This window comes from Clupea harengus, chromosome 25 (genome assembly GCF_900700415.2).
Source record: "Clupea harengus chromosome 25, Ch_v2.0.2, whole genome shotgun sequence".
NCBI lineage: Eukaryota > Metazoa > Chordata > Actinopteri > Clupeiformes > Clupeidae > Clupea > Clupea harengus.
In genome coordinates this window covers 6097320-6115494 of record NC_045176.1, presented here as the reverse complement: position 1 = coordinate 6115494, position 18175 = coordinate 6097320, and the positions used below count along the sequence as shown (strand labels likewise).

The 18175-nt window shown below is 43.4% G+C and overlaps 1 protein-coding gene across 4 annotated transcripts in view; it reads left to right on the top strand.

Annotated features, from left to right (window-relative positions):
- The window catches only part of LOC105891313 (dipeptidyl aminopeptidase-like protein 6), a 105052-nt gene that overhangs the window by 44182 nt on the left and 42695 nt on the right, over nt 1-18175 (top strand). The window contains exon 1 of one of the 4 annotated variants that reach the window (XM_031563399.2): nt 2971-3213. The exons of the other annotated variants lie outside the window; for them this stretch is intronic. Coding sequence (XP_031419259.1) covers nt 3157-3213 — 57 coding nt within the window. The 5' untranslated portion in view covers nt 2971-3156. Of the gene's footprint in view, nt 1-2970; nt 3214-18175 lie in introns of those variants that run through there. 4 annotated transcript variants of the gene reach the window in all.

The following is an 18175-nucleotide window of genomic DNA, read 5'->3' as shown; positions in this document are numbered from 1 at the left end:
AACATTTGAAAGTCCATAGTCTCCAAGCAGCTCCATAAGCCTAATACCAACAAACTAACGCAAGTGACTGCACTTAGTTGCCAAGGCAACACTCCACCATGTAGAGAGGCAGAAGAGGAAAGGCTGTGCTGCTATTAAAAGACATTAAGACTCAATTAGCAACTCATCAGCAGCTGTTTTAACCAATACGTCTGTCAGTGAACATATCTAATTGCAACTTGGTTAGAATGTATTTGATTTGGGCGTGGATAGAGATCACTTTGAGGCAGGCTGTTCAGCAAGCCCCCACACTTTTGGAGCAGTATAGCATCTAGACATGTGTGGATCTGGAAGGATAGAGCTGTGTCAGGATTGGTTGATTCCACCTCACTTTGAACAAAACAAATGGTGTTTAATGGATGGAATCTCTCTCTGCTTTATGACTTTCATCCTTTTTATGCACACGTTACACACACTTTCACAGGATACTTCACATTGTCCCCTTCATCAAAGGAACGTTTTTTTTTTTTTTTATAACAGCCATCTCACAATCAAGCAAGAAATCTCAGAAGATGTAATTGAACTCTAACCACCATCACTATCATGATTAAGTGTGTTTTTCTGAACAGCAGGGATTCCGAGTACAGTTTCTTTTGACCAACACCTCATTTGAAGCTCTTAATTCTGAAGTGGGGAGCTGTGATTTGACGGCTAGGCGCAGAGGCTGTCTGGAGAATGGTGAGAAATGCTGGAGTTCTCTGGGACTGACTTACTCAAGGTGTCGGAGACATTCAGTTAGCCCATGGTCCTCCTTTAGGATGAACTGACAGCACCCATCGTATGCACTGAGGAGTAAAACAAATTAAATAATACAAGACATACACTACCCTGAACTCCCAACACCACCACACACACACACACACACACACACACACACACACACACACACACACACACACACTCCCAATCTCCCTTTCTCTCTCACACACACACATACACCCCAGAGAACACATATCATTCCATGAAGTCCTTGCTATGGCTGGGATCTCTCAGTGTTTCTCTGCTTGATTCCCTCCCTCACCTGTGCAGTCCTGTTCTTCACACCTGACCAAAACCCTGATCTAGCATAAATGGCTTAATGTGGCACACAGCGTCCTCTCACAGCGTCCTCTCCGTGAGAAGTAGATTGAGTGTCTTGCCATTTCAATGCAATGTGTTTTCATCTTTTAGCATTTCATTGGGGCTTCGGCAATCACAGCAGACTGATTACTTATGCTGTTTGAGCTGACCTACGACCTCTTCCGTGCCGTATGAATGCAGCTAAATGATATAGGTGCTTGTTAGCGAGCGCTATAATTAGCCGTAGGGAAGGTTTGGTACCATCTGTGGTGCCAGTCCTCTCGTTCACATGTTTTTTCTTCCTTCAGGTAGCCTGGATGCTGCGAGGTTTGCTGCTTATCAGTAAAGTCTGCATACTGTAGGCCACTATTTACCAGATCAGTGGCTTAGGTAATTGTCAATTTATGGACAGTGATGCTGAGATAAACAGTCAATTCAGTGACGTCAACTGCGATCTCATTCATGAAATAACTGAACCGTCATTTATTTTCTTTCTACCTGTTTCTCACACGTTTTTTTGCCTTGAAAAGTGGCGCGATATTGATTTCCGCCTAGTTCCAAATTCAACCAAAGTATCCCCGTCATGCCATCACGTGGGTTTTACACTTTTTTGAGTTGTCGTCATTCAAACTTTAAGACTTTTTCCTCACATAGCCTTGGCATGTAAATGGAGATCAGAAAGCAGTGGTGCCGGATAAGTGCACCAGCACATGGCGACGTGACGCAGCGCATGAGTGGGCTGAGAGAAACTCATGATCCAGGTAGAAGACTAAATATAGAGACCAGGTGCAAAGGACAAGTGCACTTTGAGCGAAAACTCAAACTCAAATACTTTGTGTGTGTGTGAGTGTGTGTGTGTGTGTGGTGTGTGTGTATGTGTGTGTGTGTGTGTGTGTGTGTGTGTGTGTGCGCGCGCATTTGCACATACAATAGTGTCCACAGGAGAACCTGTCTTGACTTTAATTAACAGATGGCAGCTTAAATACCCACACAGAATTAAAAACGTAATGGGAATGAACCCAATGCATTTCAGTGTTAATTGCCATTTCTAAAATCTCTCCTCCAAAAGAACAGTGGTGGCTGTTAATCAGTTGTCTTAGCTGGTTTTTGTCTTAACAATTGTTTTACAATTGAAAAAGAATATTAAATGTATAGCTATAGTATGTGAAACATGAGAAAATGATAAGCATTGGTATTCACTGTCTCAACATTGTAACATGTTCCTCTATATGATTTTAAATGGCATTACTAGTATTTGCAGTGTAGCCTTCTTTCCAACTAGATACAGAGAGAATTTCGAAAGATGTCTAATGCTAAAGGGTCCTGTATTGCTGCTGCTGTCTCTATAAAGTCAACCCAACAGAGTTAAAGTAAATACATCTTTATTTTTCTTTATATGTTTATATTAGGAGTATGGCATATTGATGCAGGCATTATAGGTATTTAAATATTATTCCTGTACTTTATTACATATAACAGACTACATGACAGCCTAGCCCTCTTTCATCACACCAATCAATTTCTCCATGTCTAATGAAAATTGTGCCACTGTGGGTTCATCTCTACTGATATCTAACATTTTCATGGCTGTGGACGTAATAAAATAGTACAGTGCTTGAGAGAGAGAGAGCAAATTGTGTAGCCCGTGGTTTTTGTCCGCCATATCTACGTCGTTCGAATATTGAAATGAACAGCTTCACATGAAAGCTAGTAAGTAAAAAGTACATAAAGTAAGTACATACTCTTACAGTTGTTGCTGAATTTCTTCTCTGTTATGGACAATATCTCCTCACAGCAGATGCGCTCAGAAGAGACTGTTAACAGATATGATGGTGATGTAATGTTGACGTTCCGTTTTTACTTTCTGCTGCTGCCACTGTCATCGTCGTTAACCCACCTCCCATCCTCCTGCCTCTCTCTCGCTCGCGTGCGCACTGAAATTCGATTGCGCGCTGCGGAGCGCAGCACTTTGGTTCTCTTTGAACCTCAGAAGCTCCAGACGTGAGGTCCTCCTGGTCTGTCCAGTTGTGAGCTGCTCCCTGTAGCGATTTCTTCGCTATGACTTCAGCCAAAGAGACAAACGCGCCAGCCAAAAATGCACAGCAGCAGGAACAGGTTGGACTTTTATTCTACCTATCGAAAGACTACACCTAGAGGACTGAATGTAATTGCGACAATGTTGATAACCAAGGTTTCTCTGTGACATGAGAGACGGCGAAAGATTTTGCGTCTGGAGCGTCTGAGGCTTTTCGAGCAGTCCAAAAGCTTGAGATACTTTGCGAAGAATTACTGATCTATAATTACTGATCAAATGTCAGATAACGCTGTGCTTGTAGGTAGACTATATGTGTAGTATGTAGTGTAACCAACTAGGATACAATTCGCTTTTCTCTATCCTCGGTACGCGCGTACACAAGACAATGCCATTGCAATAACACAAATCTAGTAACACCGCGTTAAGACTCTCACTGTTCCACGAGAACGGCCACGCTGTCTTTGCACCTTACAGCTCACGGTCTGTTGCGGCCACTGAAACTAAGACTTAAGGAAACACTAAATAGATGACGAGATGTCATATGGTGGTTGTCTGATGTAAGATGATTGTCTATATAACACCATTCAGCAGCAGAAAAAAGTTTTGGGACCATGTCTTGTTGTATGGGATCTGTACATCCAGAAAGGTTTTCCTTTTTTTTCAGATGTTGTATAGCTGTCATTAAGTACACGCTAAATCCACTGTTGGGTTCTGTTTATCTTTCATGACAGTAGGCGTACAGTCACGAAAAGGTAGCATGAATAACAGCATTTTACAGTAATGTCCATATCATATAGACAGTTCTCCCGATGTTGCATGTAAGCCCCAGTTGTGGTTTATCTTGAGGAATGATTTGCTTTCAACATGCGCAACTGGGTCCACATGCATGCAACTCTGTGCTTGAAGAAAGACTGATGCAGAATTCCATGATGGTTCTTATGAGTTTCGCGTGCTGCTGTAAATTGCTGTGAAACCCTCTGTCGCTGTCATGGTAACAACAAATACTTAGAAGTTTGGCTGACAGGTTTTTGATTTCTGTTTGTCAGTGTTCTTGAGCTTTTCAAGTGCTGCTGCTTCAGAATGCCATTTGCTGATCCAAAAAATCCATAATGTGCCTTTTATGTTTGTCTTTTCTACCATTTTCCACTTTGTATTTCTATCGATTAAGACCTTCTACTGATAAAATTACCAATACCTTCTACTGATAATAATGTCCTAATTTTTTAAACATCATAGTTGTAACCATTAATTCCCTCTGGATACATAAAGTATCCATCTATCTATCTATCTATCTATCTATCTATCTATCTATCTAATAGAGTATATTACCTTAGGCATTACAGTACCTCTGAGACTATTTCTAACTGGGCTGTCTTCAATCTTCATAACTTTGTCGCCTAGCCCAAACCATGACGTCCTCCACTCCTCTGGTTGCCTTTTGATATATATTTGATTTCAGAAGCTCTCACTGGCGTGTGGACAGTCAGGCTGATGTTATTACATAAATAATACAACAAAACCATGTGCAGGGCATACATATCTATATTTCTGACATAAATATTTTTAATTCAGTTTAACTGACTGTGAAACATTGTGGGGTCCATCAGTATTACCCCCATGGCTAGCTAACATGTGGAATGGTGTTAGGCTATATTCTTTTTGGCCAGTTCTTATGACAGTGGGGTACTCTGAATGGGTGCTTAGCACTGCCTTGTGCTCTCGAAGCAGAGCCTTTTCAGATGCCACTGATTAGGGTTTGAGCTAAGGCTTTCACTGGTACCGCTTGGAATCCATTCAGAGGATATGTGCCGGGAGCAGTGCTGATAAGGTGTGCTTGAAGAATGGGATTAATTGCCAAATGAAGCCCATAGAAAATAGAGTTAAAGGAGAGACCTGAACTGAAGTGTGATTAAAGGCTACCAGAGTAGGCTGTGAACAGAGAGAAGTGATCCAGCTCACGTGGGGGTGGCGGTTATACCAATAACACAGCCTTAAATGTCCATGTGAAGACACACGTTTCGACTTGGTCAGTTTGTAATGCATCACACAAAGCCAGCAACATCACCTTCATGGTGTCGGCTCACGGAGTGGTACTAATGTATGCCTCACCTGCAATGGAAACAATCATCGAGTAACTGTCAAGTGTGAGTGTAAATATGTAACAGAAGTTGCAGTGGTTGCTAAGCAGTTCCTGTGGCTGGCTTTGTCAGGTGCACACAGCGCCGCCGCTGCGCTGATGGCTAAACACGCAAACTATAAATACAGTATAAACTAACAAAGGATGACTGATGTGGAAAATCCGGACAGAAGCTATAAACTTCATTTACTTTGCTAGGTGGGCTCACCACAGAGGCCGAATGACTCTTTCTGTTTAGGGAGCTGTTGAGTTTACATCCTTACACAGTAGGCTATTTAAAGGACTTAACATACTCTCTAATCTTGTTAGCATATATTGCAGTATTCTTTGGCTCATTTGTTGTCCAGACAGTTGCGGGTGATTTGGTGAAGTGATTTTGTTTAGGCAGTAGGGAAGAAGATGAAGATGAAGATAATGATGAAGACTGTTTCTCAAATCTGAAATGAGATAATTGATTTTATGGTTGATGGGAACTATAAATGTTTTGGACTGGTATTGCATAGGTTGACATAGCAATTGTCTCCACATTTAAAGACCCCTTTTCACAATTTTCCCTGTTCCTGCACAAATCCCAGTTCCAGTGGGTGAGACTGAGCGGAGAGCCTCGCCATAGGACAAAGGCCGACCCTCACTCCCAACTTATCAGTCCTACATATTTGAATACGCCTCCTATTTCTGTGAGTGCTAATCCTAACAGAGATATGGCTGTATGTTTTGTATCACTTTAGCGAGAGTTATTCAGGCCAAAAGAGCCTGGGGGTCCTCCGGATTGGGGCCACAATGTAATGGGGAATAGTCTCTTTTCTTCTTCTTTTCTCCGTATTTTTGCTCAAGTAAGAGGATGTTACGCAAGTTATTTCCATGCTGATTTAACATGTCAGGCTATACATTTATGTTTGTGTGTGGTGTGGTTGTGTGAAATATGAACACATGGCCTGATGAGCTCTTTCCTCATGACCATTAAAGGACTACAACAGAACAGACCACACAGCACAGTGCTCACGCGTACTATATACAGTACTTACACAGCCACGTAATGCGCACAGTCTTTATTTCTCTGCCATATACATACAGAGAGATACTATGCGCTAGCGGTTTGGGACTGTGCGCTAGAACATTGATGATGTTTGTCCCCCTCCCACGCACCCCCCCCTGCAGACACATCAGCACTCGTCTGGTCTGAGCGCTCGGCCCCTTGCTGAAGGCTCCGAGCCTCATTTTTAGACAGAGAACCTGTCAATGCACGTGGGCAACTTCACCACTACACCCCCCACCCCCTTCCAGCAGTAGACCTCCTATTCCCACGCAAATCCTTTTCATGGCACTGTTTCTATGGAGATATTTGAGGATTGTTTATTGTGCAGCTATGAGTGTACCAATAATAACAGTGATCAATAAAGAAGCGTTGTGGAGTTTTGGTCTAAAACTAACAAGCTACCTACCTAAAAGCATGCACATTTGGTTTCATTCTGCACAATGCCTGCAAGAGAAAAAAGTGTGCAATCAGGTTTCAGTTTCAGCACATTCACTGAGATTCGTCTACAGTGTGTTTTCTGTCAGACACATCTGAATTGCCTGCACAGGGAAAGAATATACAAGCGAGATAAAATACATCGGCCACAAATCACACACACAGACATATTTCCTTCGGCCATCAGCAGTAGCACCTATGGCCGAGGGCATTTCTTTTGCCCCTCATCTGCGCACACACTCATCTCTATCTCCAGCGCTAGCATCCCTCTGTCTCTCATCCCCCCCCCCACATCTGCCTACACACTCGTCTCTATCTCCAGCGCTAGCATCCCCCTGTCTCTCATTTCCCCTCTCCACCCATTTCCACTGTCGTGTGTGTTTGCTCTGCTGCCAATCAAGCCGAGCAGTTCAGTTATGCCCTGCCTGTTCAGTTCAGTTATGCCCTGCCTGTGAGACTTATATCTGATTTCTCCCAGTGGTTTAAGCGACTTCTCTCTGGGACCAGTTCAAAGGAGTGACGGTTTGCTGTTGGCTGAGTCTAATGAGTGTTCGCCTTCCTCCACTTTCAGAAAAGCGGCTGCACTAGTAGTTTCAAGGTCGTTTTAGACAATTCTCTGGTCCTACTTCAATTTCTTATTGTTTCCAATGGGCATTATAAAGGTTCAATTTTTTTCAATTTCTCAATCTCATTCAATTCAATTTCTCAATCTCATTCCCTCTGGCTCAACTGTTTCATAGAAATTGTGTAAATTTTGTCGTGTCAGAGATTGGGTGTCACTGATGTCAAGGACAGTGATGAGCATGTGGGTGTTTCTCCATGAAGCCTGCTTCAGGATAAGTCCTTAGAATATCTGGAAGGCTAGAAGGCAAACAATGTCTTCTGCCTTCTCTTCCTGTCAGGTTCTCTTCCTGTCAGGTGTGTGTTATTTTGATGATGGGAAGTGTCAGTAATCATATCTGATGAACGGGGGCTTCTGACATATGCAGTCATAGCTACATCAAATGGCTACATCACATGGCTACATCACATGGCTACATCACATGGCTACATCACATGGCTACATCACAATGTAGTGACTTTTTTGCATTGCATTGCAGGTCACTCATAGACACTCGTAGTATTGATTTAGCCAATTTTGGGTTTCTGTAGGAGGGAAGCTGTGCCTCTCAGCAGGCATATCTCGAAAGCACCCACGTACACTGACTATTGGGTCAGATCACTGTGGTATGAGACCTGCATTAACAACTGTGTGATCTTGAATGACAGCCTCCAGGTCGTTTCATGGAGTAAAAAAAGATCGAAGGCTATTAGAGAAGGTCATCCCTGATAGCTGACTTGTCCTGATTCAGGGTCAGTTTGGATATTGCATATCATTGCTACCTGGCATGCATTTCAAATACCTGATCAGACTCAGGTCAGAGCAAAGCAGTGTACCACGCCAGGGTCACGAGTTAGAAGATGAGTACCGCAGCTGGAGAGCTAGAAAATAATTCCTGTGAATCCAGACATCCATGATGACCTTCATTTGACACCAATGATACGTGTCTAGTTTCTGGTAAAACTATACACAAGCAGGGTCATTGTACATCGAGACAGGGTGTTAGAGACGCACGATTTATAAATTGATCACATACATCGATACAAGCGCTCTATGAATTAGCTTGGACAATGGTCATCTGGGCAAATCATTGAAGATGCAGCCGTAAGCCAGAGCAGGTGGATGGAGAGATCTCATTTCACTGTGTGCTCTCTCAGGAGTGCTGGGGTGAGGTGATTCATTGGCTGTGTGCTCTCTCAGGAGTGCTGGGGTGAGGTGATTCATTGGCCAATGCCAATAGCAGTAAAAAATGCATAAGCCTCTTGCCTCTTTTTTTCTTCTTGCATGGAGCAAGAGATTCTACCTGTATCAGTCTAGTGAGGGGGAAAACTGGCAGCTCTTTTTTGGCTATACATTTGTGTGTGTGCATGTGTGTGTGCGTGTGCGTGTGTGTGTGCATGTGCACCTGTGTGTGTGTGTGAGTGTGCGCACCTGTGTGTGTGTGCATCTGTTTGTGCATAATGAGGACTGATAAGTTACTGTAATTTGTCTGTTGACCCCCACAGCCCTCTGGCATGGTCCTTGGTTGCACAATAGAAGCACATGTCGCTATAGTGTTTCAGTGCGGTCTGAGAGCGGAGCAGGATCGGGAGGTTTAGCTATCAGCCTCTGTGTCTGTGATTTCAGGCTCAAGTGTCACTTAACTGGGGAGAATATCTCTCCCTCTCTCCCTCTCTCTCTCTCTCTCTCTTTTCTCTCACGTCTCTCCTTCTCTTTTTGTCACTTGAGCACAGACAGACACACAAACGAACACATAACAGAGGTGTGGTGAACATATCCGTCATAAAGATACATTCATGTATTTGAAGGGTGGAAAGACACATAGATAGACAGAGAGACAGACGCACAGAATGATGAGTTATGACTTTGGCTGTAATGGCTTATTTTGGGCCTAATCTAAAGCATTGAGTGTGTGTTTTCAAAGCTTTAGACAAGCAGACAGGTGAACAGTCTGGAGAGCTTCCTGCAGCAGGGCAAACAGCAGAAGTGAAACTGGATATTTAATAATTAATTCAAAGGGTATGAGGCTCAAGGGGAAAAGGCAGAGGTTTAAATGATTCAACACACCAGTTAACAGCAGTCAAACAGTGAGCAGAACAATGCAAATTGTCGAAACCCATTAGACCTTTTTTGTCTAACTTTTGTCTGTACCTGTCAGGCCGTAGCAACAAGGGTTATAGTTCCCTTCCCTTTATAGTGGCGAGTGAACGAGTGTCGTCTTGTACATTGCAAGTGCATTATCCTACTGTTTTCCGCTTTCCACGTGTATGTCCTTGTTCGTGTCACTCAGGTACTTTAGGTTTACAGGTGATCTATATTTTCTATAATATATCCTCACTTGAGTAAGTGTGCTGCTTGTAGATAAGATGAAGTTTCGATACAGTACTCTGGGGTGCACTTAAAGTGCGCCGTGTCACCCACAAACTGCCGTGATGAATTAGTGGTGTTCGGTTGGTGAATAATGAAATAAGAACACAGAGAAACTTGCCTAATTAACTGCATTTGGACTCCCCGTAGTGCATTTAGACTCAAAAGGAACTTCGATTCTCTTCCATCAAAAAAAAAGCTGGACATAAAACCTTGTGGACTGTCCAACATTTCTCTTTCTGCGAAGTAAAATGTCCAAGAGCTACTCATGAAGGACTCCAATAAGAGAGTAATGTTTCTGGCAGCTAAAGGCAGGGGAGCTCATTGTGTGCTGGCACATAAAACACATGGCTTCAACCCACTTTTTCTCGCCTGAAAATACAGTGTTGTACATTTTGCAATGTCACATTCGTGATGAACCTTCTAGAACAACTCACTGACATACAGTACGTCTGCAATATGCTGTTATCTGAGCGTGTCTGTTATTTTTGGGGCACTGAATTGTCCTTGACCAACAGGGGCTCATATTCAGCGTCTCTCAAAGGGACACTGTTTTGTCAAGCACTTATGGAGCTGAAAAGAAGCATCTAGAAATACGAATTCATTGAATGAATGCAGTGAATGAAACTAACGCGTTTCAATATTTGTTTAATGCAGTATCATTCTAATCCAAAGCATTTTCAGAGCCAAGGGTCAAGTATCAAGTGGTTTGGCTGACCCCTTTTTTTGTGTTCTTGTGTCGTCTGATTCACACAAGACATGTTGGCGCTGGTAGTTCTTGTTACAAAAGGTGCTAATAGCTCATATTCAAGTTCATCACTACTGCAACAGCGAGACATCCAAGTATCCAAGGAAAGGCTTTGCGTTTAAATAGAAGCAGACAGATGCGCCTCTCAGCCTGAACCCGATCCTCCACTGGCATGCATTCTTAATTTAGCAGTTAATGCCCTTCATTTATTAATGTGGCTGCTGGCAGAAAAATTACCCCCTGATGCTGGAATGAATTTGTTTCAAACTTCTGACGATTCTAGGGGCAGATTTTTTTTTTTTTTTTTTTTTTGAATAGACTGGGCAGTCATTCATTAGTTGCAACCCATGCAATATCTCCTTATAGGCAAGGCAAGTGTATTTATAATTAAGATGTTTGCACTCTATCTCTGCAGTTCATATTAGCATCACAATTTCACTTATGATCAATTTCTTTCTTTCTTTTTCTTTTCACAACTCAAACCCAGGGGCCACTCAAAGGGTTTCACATCAGGAGCAAAAACGTAAAACAAATGCAATGCAGGCCTATTAAGGGGGAGACGTAGAAACAGGAAGAACAGCAGAGACAGAAAAGTAAACAGAAGGAAATGAATGTGAAGAGGGGGGCATAAGGGAGTGAGATTCAATGTAGTCGTAGAGGAAATAGAAACAGGTAAAGATTGAAACAGATGGGTTGTGGGAGCACAGTACACTACTGAGCTACTGGGTTGTTGTACCCCAGGAATAACCTGGTTGACGCGCTTAGATGATTTAAAGATGATTACCGTCGGCGAGATAAAGTCCATACACGTCTTGCGTTCGTTAAACAGTTCTCCATTTATTGTCCATTAAAACGCAGAGCAACGACATGTTACTCAAACCTTCGCGGTATAGCGGTCAAAACCATTTGCCCTTCCGGGGTCAACACCTAACCACAACAGTAGGCTTCCTACCTATATGCCTAAAAACACCTGTGCAATGCACAGCAACACCCAGTGTACAAACAGGGACATTACACATTGAGTGACAACATATTTTGCCTGTGGCAACCCATTTGGCTGCTACATACCGGCCCCTAATTGTTAATGGCAGGCAGACATAACAATTCAATGAACAAAACACACAAACATATTGCAATTAGCCCAAACATACATGACTTAAAAGGCATAATTTAAAACTTAAATTACATTAGATTTGGTTTGTACTCTTACAGAACGTACATGACCCTTTTTATCTGTAAAGACCTCAAGAATTTTGCCCAATGGCCAGGAGCCTCGAGGGGCTGAAGAATCCATCACCACTACAATGTCTCCCCTGCTCAAACCTATTTTCTACTGGTTCCATTTTTGCTTCTCTTGGAGTAAGAGCAAGTACTCACACCCATCGTTTCCATAAAAAGATCTGAGATATACTGAATCTGTCTCCATCTTGTATTGGTCATGAGGCCCAAAGACTCCAGGGGGCAAGGCTGGTTTTCCCCTTAGAAGTGGAAGATGATTAAGAATGAGAAGCTCCAAGTCGTTCGGATCATTGGAGAGCTGGGTAATTGGGCGATCATTGAGACTGTAAAGTGGAGGCCAAAGCACTGTATGCAGCCCATCGTCATCTAGTGTTTGCTGGCGCAGAACAGAGCTGAGGACCCTTCTCACTAGCCGGATCATCCGCTCCCAGACACCACCATGATGCGAGCCTGCTGGTGGATTGAAACTCCAATGGTTTCCGACCTGAGAAAGTACTCCTTGAATATGGTCGTGGTTTAAAGCAGAAACAGCCTCCCTCAGTTCTCGTTTGCCCCAATGAAGTTTGTGCCATTGTCCGACATTAGTTGTACCGCTTGGCCTTTCCTGCTGATGAAACGGCGCAGGGCATTAATGCAGGCATCTTGTTCCAAAGGCACAGCTACCTCCAAGTGGACAGCTCTGCTTGACATGCAGGTACAAATGGCTCTGTAGCGCTTACAGGTTGATCTTCCCCTCTTCACTCGGACAGGACCGACGTAATTCACTCCTGTATTGGTGAAGGGTGGTAAGTCAGGGAGGATTCTCCCCTTTGGAAGGTCAGCCATCTTCTGTATATCTTCTATAGCTCTTCCATTATAGCGCCTACGGAACCCGCATTCACTGATGACCTTCCATACGGCCGAGTTGGCATTAGTAATCAAAAACTTCTTCCTTACAGCAGATAGGGTATGACTGCGTCCACTATGACCCAGATTTTGATGAATATACTTAAGAATGAGTGAAGAGACATTCTGATCTTTTGAAAGGATGAGTGGATGTTTAACCTCCTCAGGCATTGCTCCCTTACTCAATCTCCCTCCAATTCTAAAGAGCTCATCATCCAGGACTGGATCCGGCCTGTATAGGGAACTCTGGCGACTCACTGTTACTTTGCTTGAGGACAGCGCCGCCATCTCCTCACTGAATCTCAGTTGTTGGCAGTAGCGAATGATTGCCATTTCTGCTTCTGATAACTCGTCTACTGTAAAAATGCACCTGCCCGAGGTAGCTTTGCCTCTCGGAATTGTGACTTGCGTTGCACTGGGGTGACCTGTGGTCTTCAGATTGTCTGCCTTTACAGCCTCCAACTGCCTTTCGAGGCGACTTCGTTTCAACAATATAGCTTTTAATCTGAGGAACCAAGCAACCGTTGTTTTAAGGCGCCTACAATCGGAAAAGTAGCCAATCAGCTGTCTAGCAGGACTGAGGTTATTATCCACATTAATGGCATTTATGGTCACCTGCCGTCCAACCTCTGGATCGTTGGCGTCCACTAAAGTGTCAAATGCCAAGTTGGGCCAATCCTCCTCACTTTTCCAAAGAAATGCAGGCCCTTCCAGCCACCTGTCGTTCTTCAGTAGATCGGCAACTTTCAACCCTCTTGATGCATCATCTGCTGGATTGTCTTTGTTGTTCAGAAACCTTTTCTTTAAGCCCTGAATCCTTTGCTCGGCTATCGCAGAGTTCTTGGGTAGAAATACCTCTTTCCTCTTGAAAGGCAATTTCAGGCAATAACTCCCATTCTGGAGAACAGCTGATTGTTCTGCTATTTCCAGGAAACTGTGGTCTTCTCTTGACATTTCCTTCTCTTCTTTGAGGTTTTCATCAAAATCATTGTTGTACTGATCAGTCAGCAATTTTCCCAATTTACAAATAGCAATCCTGTTCACTGTAGCAGAGGGAAGTTGTCGCTCCAAGGGTTCATCGTGTTTAGTCAAGGGACCATTGATGGCCCATCCGAGCAACGTCCTGATAGCATATGGGCCATTTCCACAACTGTTTATAACTTCCCAGGGTTCCAATATCCAAGCAGCATTGGCACCTATCAGCAGGTCAACATTTGCCGTTATGCTAGGGATATGCACCTTAGACAGATGGGGCCATTTAACCAACTCTTCTGAATTTACCATGTCATCTACAGTGACCGGCATGTCTTTCTGGGTAAGAACTTCTGGAAGGATGTGAAAATTGTTGCTGTTCAGGCCAGTAATCTCTAACCCAGTGAGGGAATAAGCCGGAACAACCTTTTCTTGGCCCATAGTCCGCAACAGGAAGTTAGTCCTTCTGCCTGTAATGTTCAACTTCTGCATTAGGTGTTCTGAGCAAAAAGTAGCAGAGCTACCAGCGTCCAAGAAGGCATATGTACTTATGATCCGATTCCCTTTAGCTGATTTTACTTTCACAGGTATAATGGATAGTGCGCATCGATCCTGACCGGCCCCTGTATGGCCACAGAGTTTGAGTGAAGTCGACTGATTCCTGGATTGTTCCCTCGAATGTTCCTGAATTGCAGTACGTCCCTCACCGGCCCCTGTATGGCCACAGAGTTTGAGTGAAGTCGACTGATTCCTGGATTGTTCCCTCGAATGTTCCTGAATTGCAGTACGTCCCTCACCGGCCCCTGTATGGCCACGGAGTGTCTTTACATAAGTTGATGGATTGTTGGATTGTACCCTTGCTTGATGTTGAGTTGTAGTGCGTCCCTCGATATGAAGTACAGTAGGGTGAGTTAGACCACAGGACTTACAAGTCAAGCGCTGCTCACAATAACGACTGATGTGCCCAGGATGTAAACACGCGAAACAAACTCCTCTGTCTTTCAAGAAGCCAATCCTTTCACTGTGCCCTTTTCTCTGAAACTGTCTGCATTCCTCTAAATCGTGACTTTGAGCACAATAAAGACATTCAATATCGTCAGGCGTGTCTGAGTCTGCAGTTGCTTCAGGATCTCCCTCATGCAAAGCCAGAGATGTTACTGTGGTGGCGACGACGACATTTCCTTTTACTCTATCTCTGGGCTGTGAGTTAAACTTGGTGAAGTTCTTTCCTACTACAGCATTAGATGATTGATCCTGTAAATCACCAAACAGGGGGTCGGAAAGAATTTTCACTCGTCTTTCAATGAATATGACCAAATCATAGAAATGGGCTCTCTGGTTAGAAGTCTCCATTATTACATGTGCCTGGGTCCTCCATTGCTCCCTCATTTTAAAGGGTAACTTAGCGAGGATAGTTCTCATATTCACCGGCATATCAAGTTCCTGGACATATGGCAACTCTTCCATTACATTACAGCAGCCCCGCAGGAATAAGCAGTATGTTTGAAGGGATTTAGTATCCTCGGATTTTATCATTTCCCATGATAGAGCTTTCTCCATATAGGCAGCTGCAATTTTGTATGGATTGCCAAAGTGTTCCTGCAAGAGCACTTTTGCCACAGAAAAGCCTTGTTCTGGGTTCATGTGCTGGCAGCTGCGCACCAATTCCTGCGGTCGTCCTCTTGTAAACTGTTCCAAGTAATACAGACAGTCTGCCTTTCCTGCTTTCCCTTCGACTCCTTGCTCAAAGGCCCTGATGAATGCCCTATACTGGAGAGGATCCCCTTCAAATATGGGAATTTCTCGGGGTGGTAAGGATGATGTGTGCTGTTGTCGCACCAGAGCAGCAGTTATATCATTTTGCCTCTGCATAATGGAAAAGAGGTCACTAGATGAATATTGACCAACGGGTTGATGATATGAGAGCTGTCTTTGACTTCCCTCCAAGGGGGCCAGTAAAGGCTGATGACGGTTGTTGTGATGTTGTGATGATTGTTGTGATGTTCCCATGTTTTCTTGCCAGTGTTCATTTGGGTTACACCACTGCCTTGGGATGGCTTCGTGCCACTGTTCTGCTTCCTTTCTACACATATCCAATGGTGGTGGATCGTTAGATGATGGCAATTCTTTTGATAGGTCAAGTGGCTGTTGTTCCCCTACGTACCACTGTCTTGAAGCAGCCTTGCACCGTCGATCCATTTCCTTTCTTTGCACATCCGGTAATGGCGGGTTGTTTGACGGTACTGGTCTCCTTGACATGTTGGTGTGTTGCTGCTCATTGGACTTATACCACTGGGTTGAGGCTGCCTTACACCATCTCTCGGTCTCCTTCCTCCTCACATCCAGTGGTGGTGGGTCATTGGGTAGTAACGATTTGTTGGTGACATTGATAGGTTGTGTTGATTTCCAGGGTTCTGCATTAAATTCCTTTGCTGAAGGGTTCAAGATGCTGACAGGTTGCTGTTTACTTTTTTCCTTTTCCAGATAGGAGTTCATGCCATCTGTGGGTGCTCGAGAACAACTTTTCACATCTGAGGCCTGCAACACAGCCAACTTAGCAGTGGATGCAGCTAAATCAGTTTCCATGTCAAGCTGCTCCCTTCTTCTTCTCAGCTGTTGTTCAAGCTCCTCCAAGGCATGTCTTTCCTTCAATACTGCGGCACGAACAATGAGTGCAGCTCTTTCTGCCTCAGCCCTTATCCTTGCTGAGGAAGTGGTGCTTACTTTACTCATGCCACTCTTTCGACTTGAGCAGTTGCTTGCAACATTGGAAATACTGTCATCTGGATTTACCTCATCCTCAACACCTTTGTGCACAACGCTGGACACATTATTGTGTGTAAGCATTTTTGAGACAGAACTGGTTTGACTGGGAATATCAATTGGATCAACATTGAGCCTATTATTTTGCATAGCTACATTTTCAACAGTGCCACCATGTACATCACTGGAAACATCAGTTAAATTAGCCTTTTGCACATCGTCACACACACTTAGTTGTTCCACAATAACACTTTGATGGATGTTAGAGACAGCATTAGTTGAAATAACATTCCCATCGTGACTGTTGCTACAAGACATCCACAAATTTGCATTAGCAATACACTCATCATTAGACAACATTTTCGCTTTAAACCATATTACATGTTTTTCTTTTTCATCAGAAGGCAGCAGTTGCAACAAAGATTCATGTATACATTTTATTTCATAAATCAATTAATTCATTAAGATCATTCTCTACCTGTGTTCTCATTTTTTACCATGTAATTTCTTATTGATTTTCTAATGACGTTTGCCTTGTTCAATTTGGCCTTTCTATCAGTTTGTAACTTATCCAATTTCTCAGCAAGTGCCTTGGCAGTGAGTTTAACAACTCGTTTCTGAGTCACGTCAGTTTTGGAACCACTAGCAGTTTGTACGTCAGTCCCTCCAACGTTAATAGTCTCGTTTGTCGCCTTGCACGGCTCCATGAAAATCAGTTCAATCGAACGATAGCGTTAGTCCTCCAAACAAACGACATGAGCAGTCAATACAGAGTCTTAGCGAACCCACGATTACCAATGCATTGGATTTCCCCGGTATGTGCAAACAAATTAAATGGCCATGAAACAATGTAGCACTACACCCGGGTTACCTTGTACGTTGGGCGCCGTAGTAGCATAGACCAAGAAGTAGGTCAACAAACATCCTCAGCTCCAGCTTCGACCATTCAATTCCTCGGTCTCCAAGCAGCTCTCGTAATTTTCAAACAGCTCGAGGACTCGTCGAATTCCGCAGAAACTTCCAATTAGCGGCAGGTTTTGACTGTGTGGGAGCACAGTACACTACTGAGCTACTGGGTTGTTGTACCCCAGGAATAACCTGGTTGACGCGCTTAGATGATTTAAAGATGATTACCGTCGGCGAGATAAAGTCCATACACGTCTTGCGTTCGTTAAACAGTTCTCCATTTATTGTCCATTAAAACGCAGAGCAACGACATGTTACTCAAACCTTCGCGGTATAGCGGTCAAAACCATTTGCCCTTCCGGGGTCAACACCTAACCACAACAGTAGGCTTCCTACCTATATGCCTAAAAACACCTGTGCAATGCACAGCAACACCCAGTGTACAAACAGGGACATTACACATTGAGTGACAACATATTTTGCCTGTGGCAACCCATTTGGCTGCTACATGGGTATTGACCTAAGGCGGAGAAATGTGAAATTACTATGCAACAAAAGCAAATAATAAAAAGACAAGAAAACGAAATAAATAAAAAACGAAATAATGACAGATAAAGACAGATCAAATTTGAAATTGATCATAAGTGAGATTGTGATGCTAATATGAACTGCAGATATAGAATGCAAACATCAAGTTAATCATAGGCACAAGATTTAAACGTGTTAATGGTGGGAGATTGCTCCATTTGTGTGTAGCGTAAAAGCTAAATGCTGATTCCCCATGTCTGCTCCGCAGTCTAGGTTTACTAGCAGCCTTATACCCATAGACCTAAGTGATCCACAAGGGTTCTTTTTTTTGTAATCAGCTCAGAGATATACTTAGGGCCTAAGCCATTTAATGCTTCATATGTGATTTGAAGCACTTTAAAATCAATTTTAGTGGTAAGAAATTA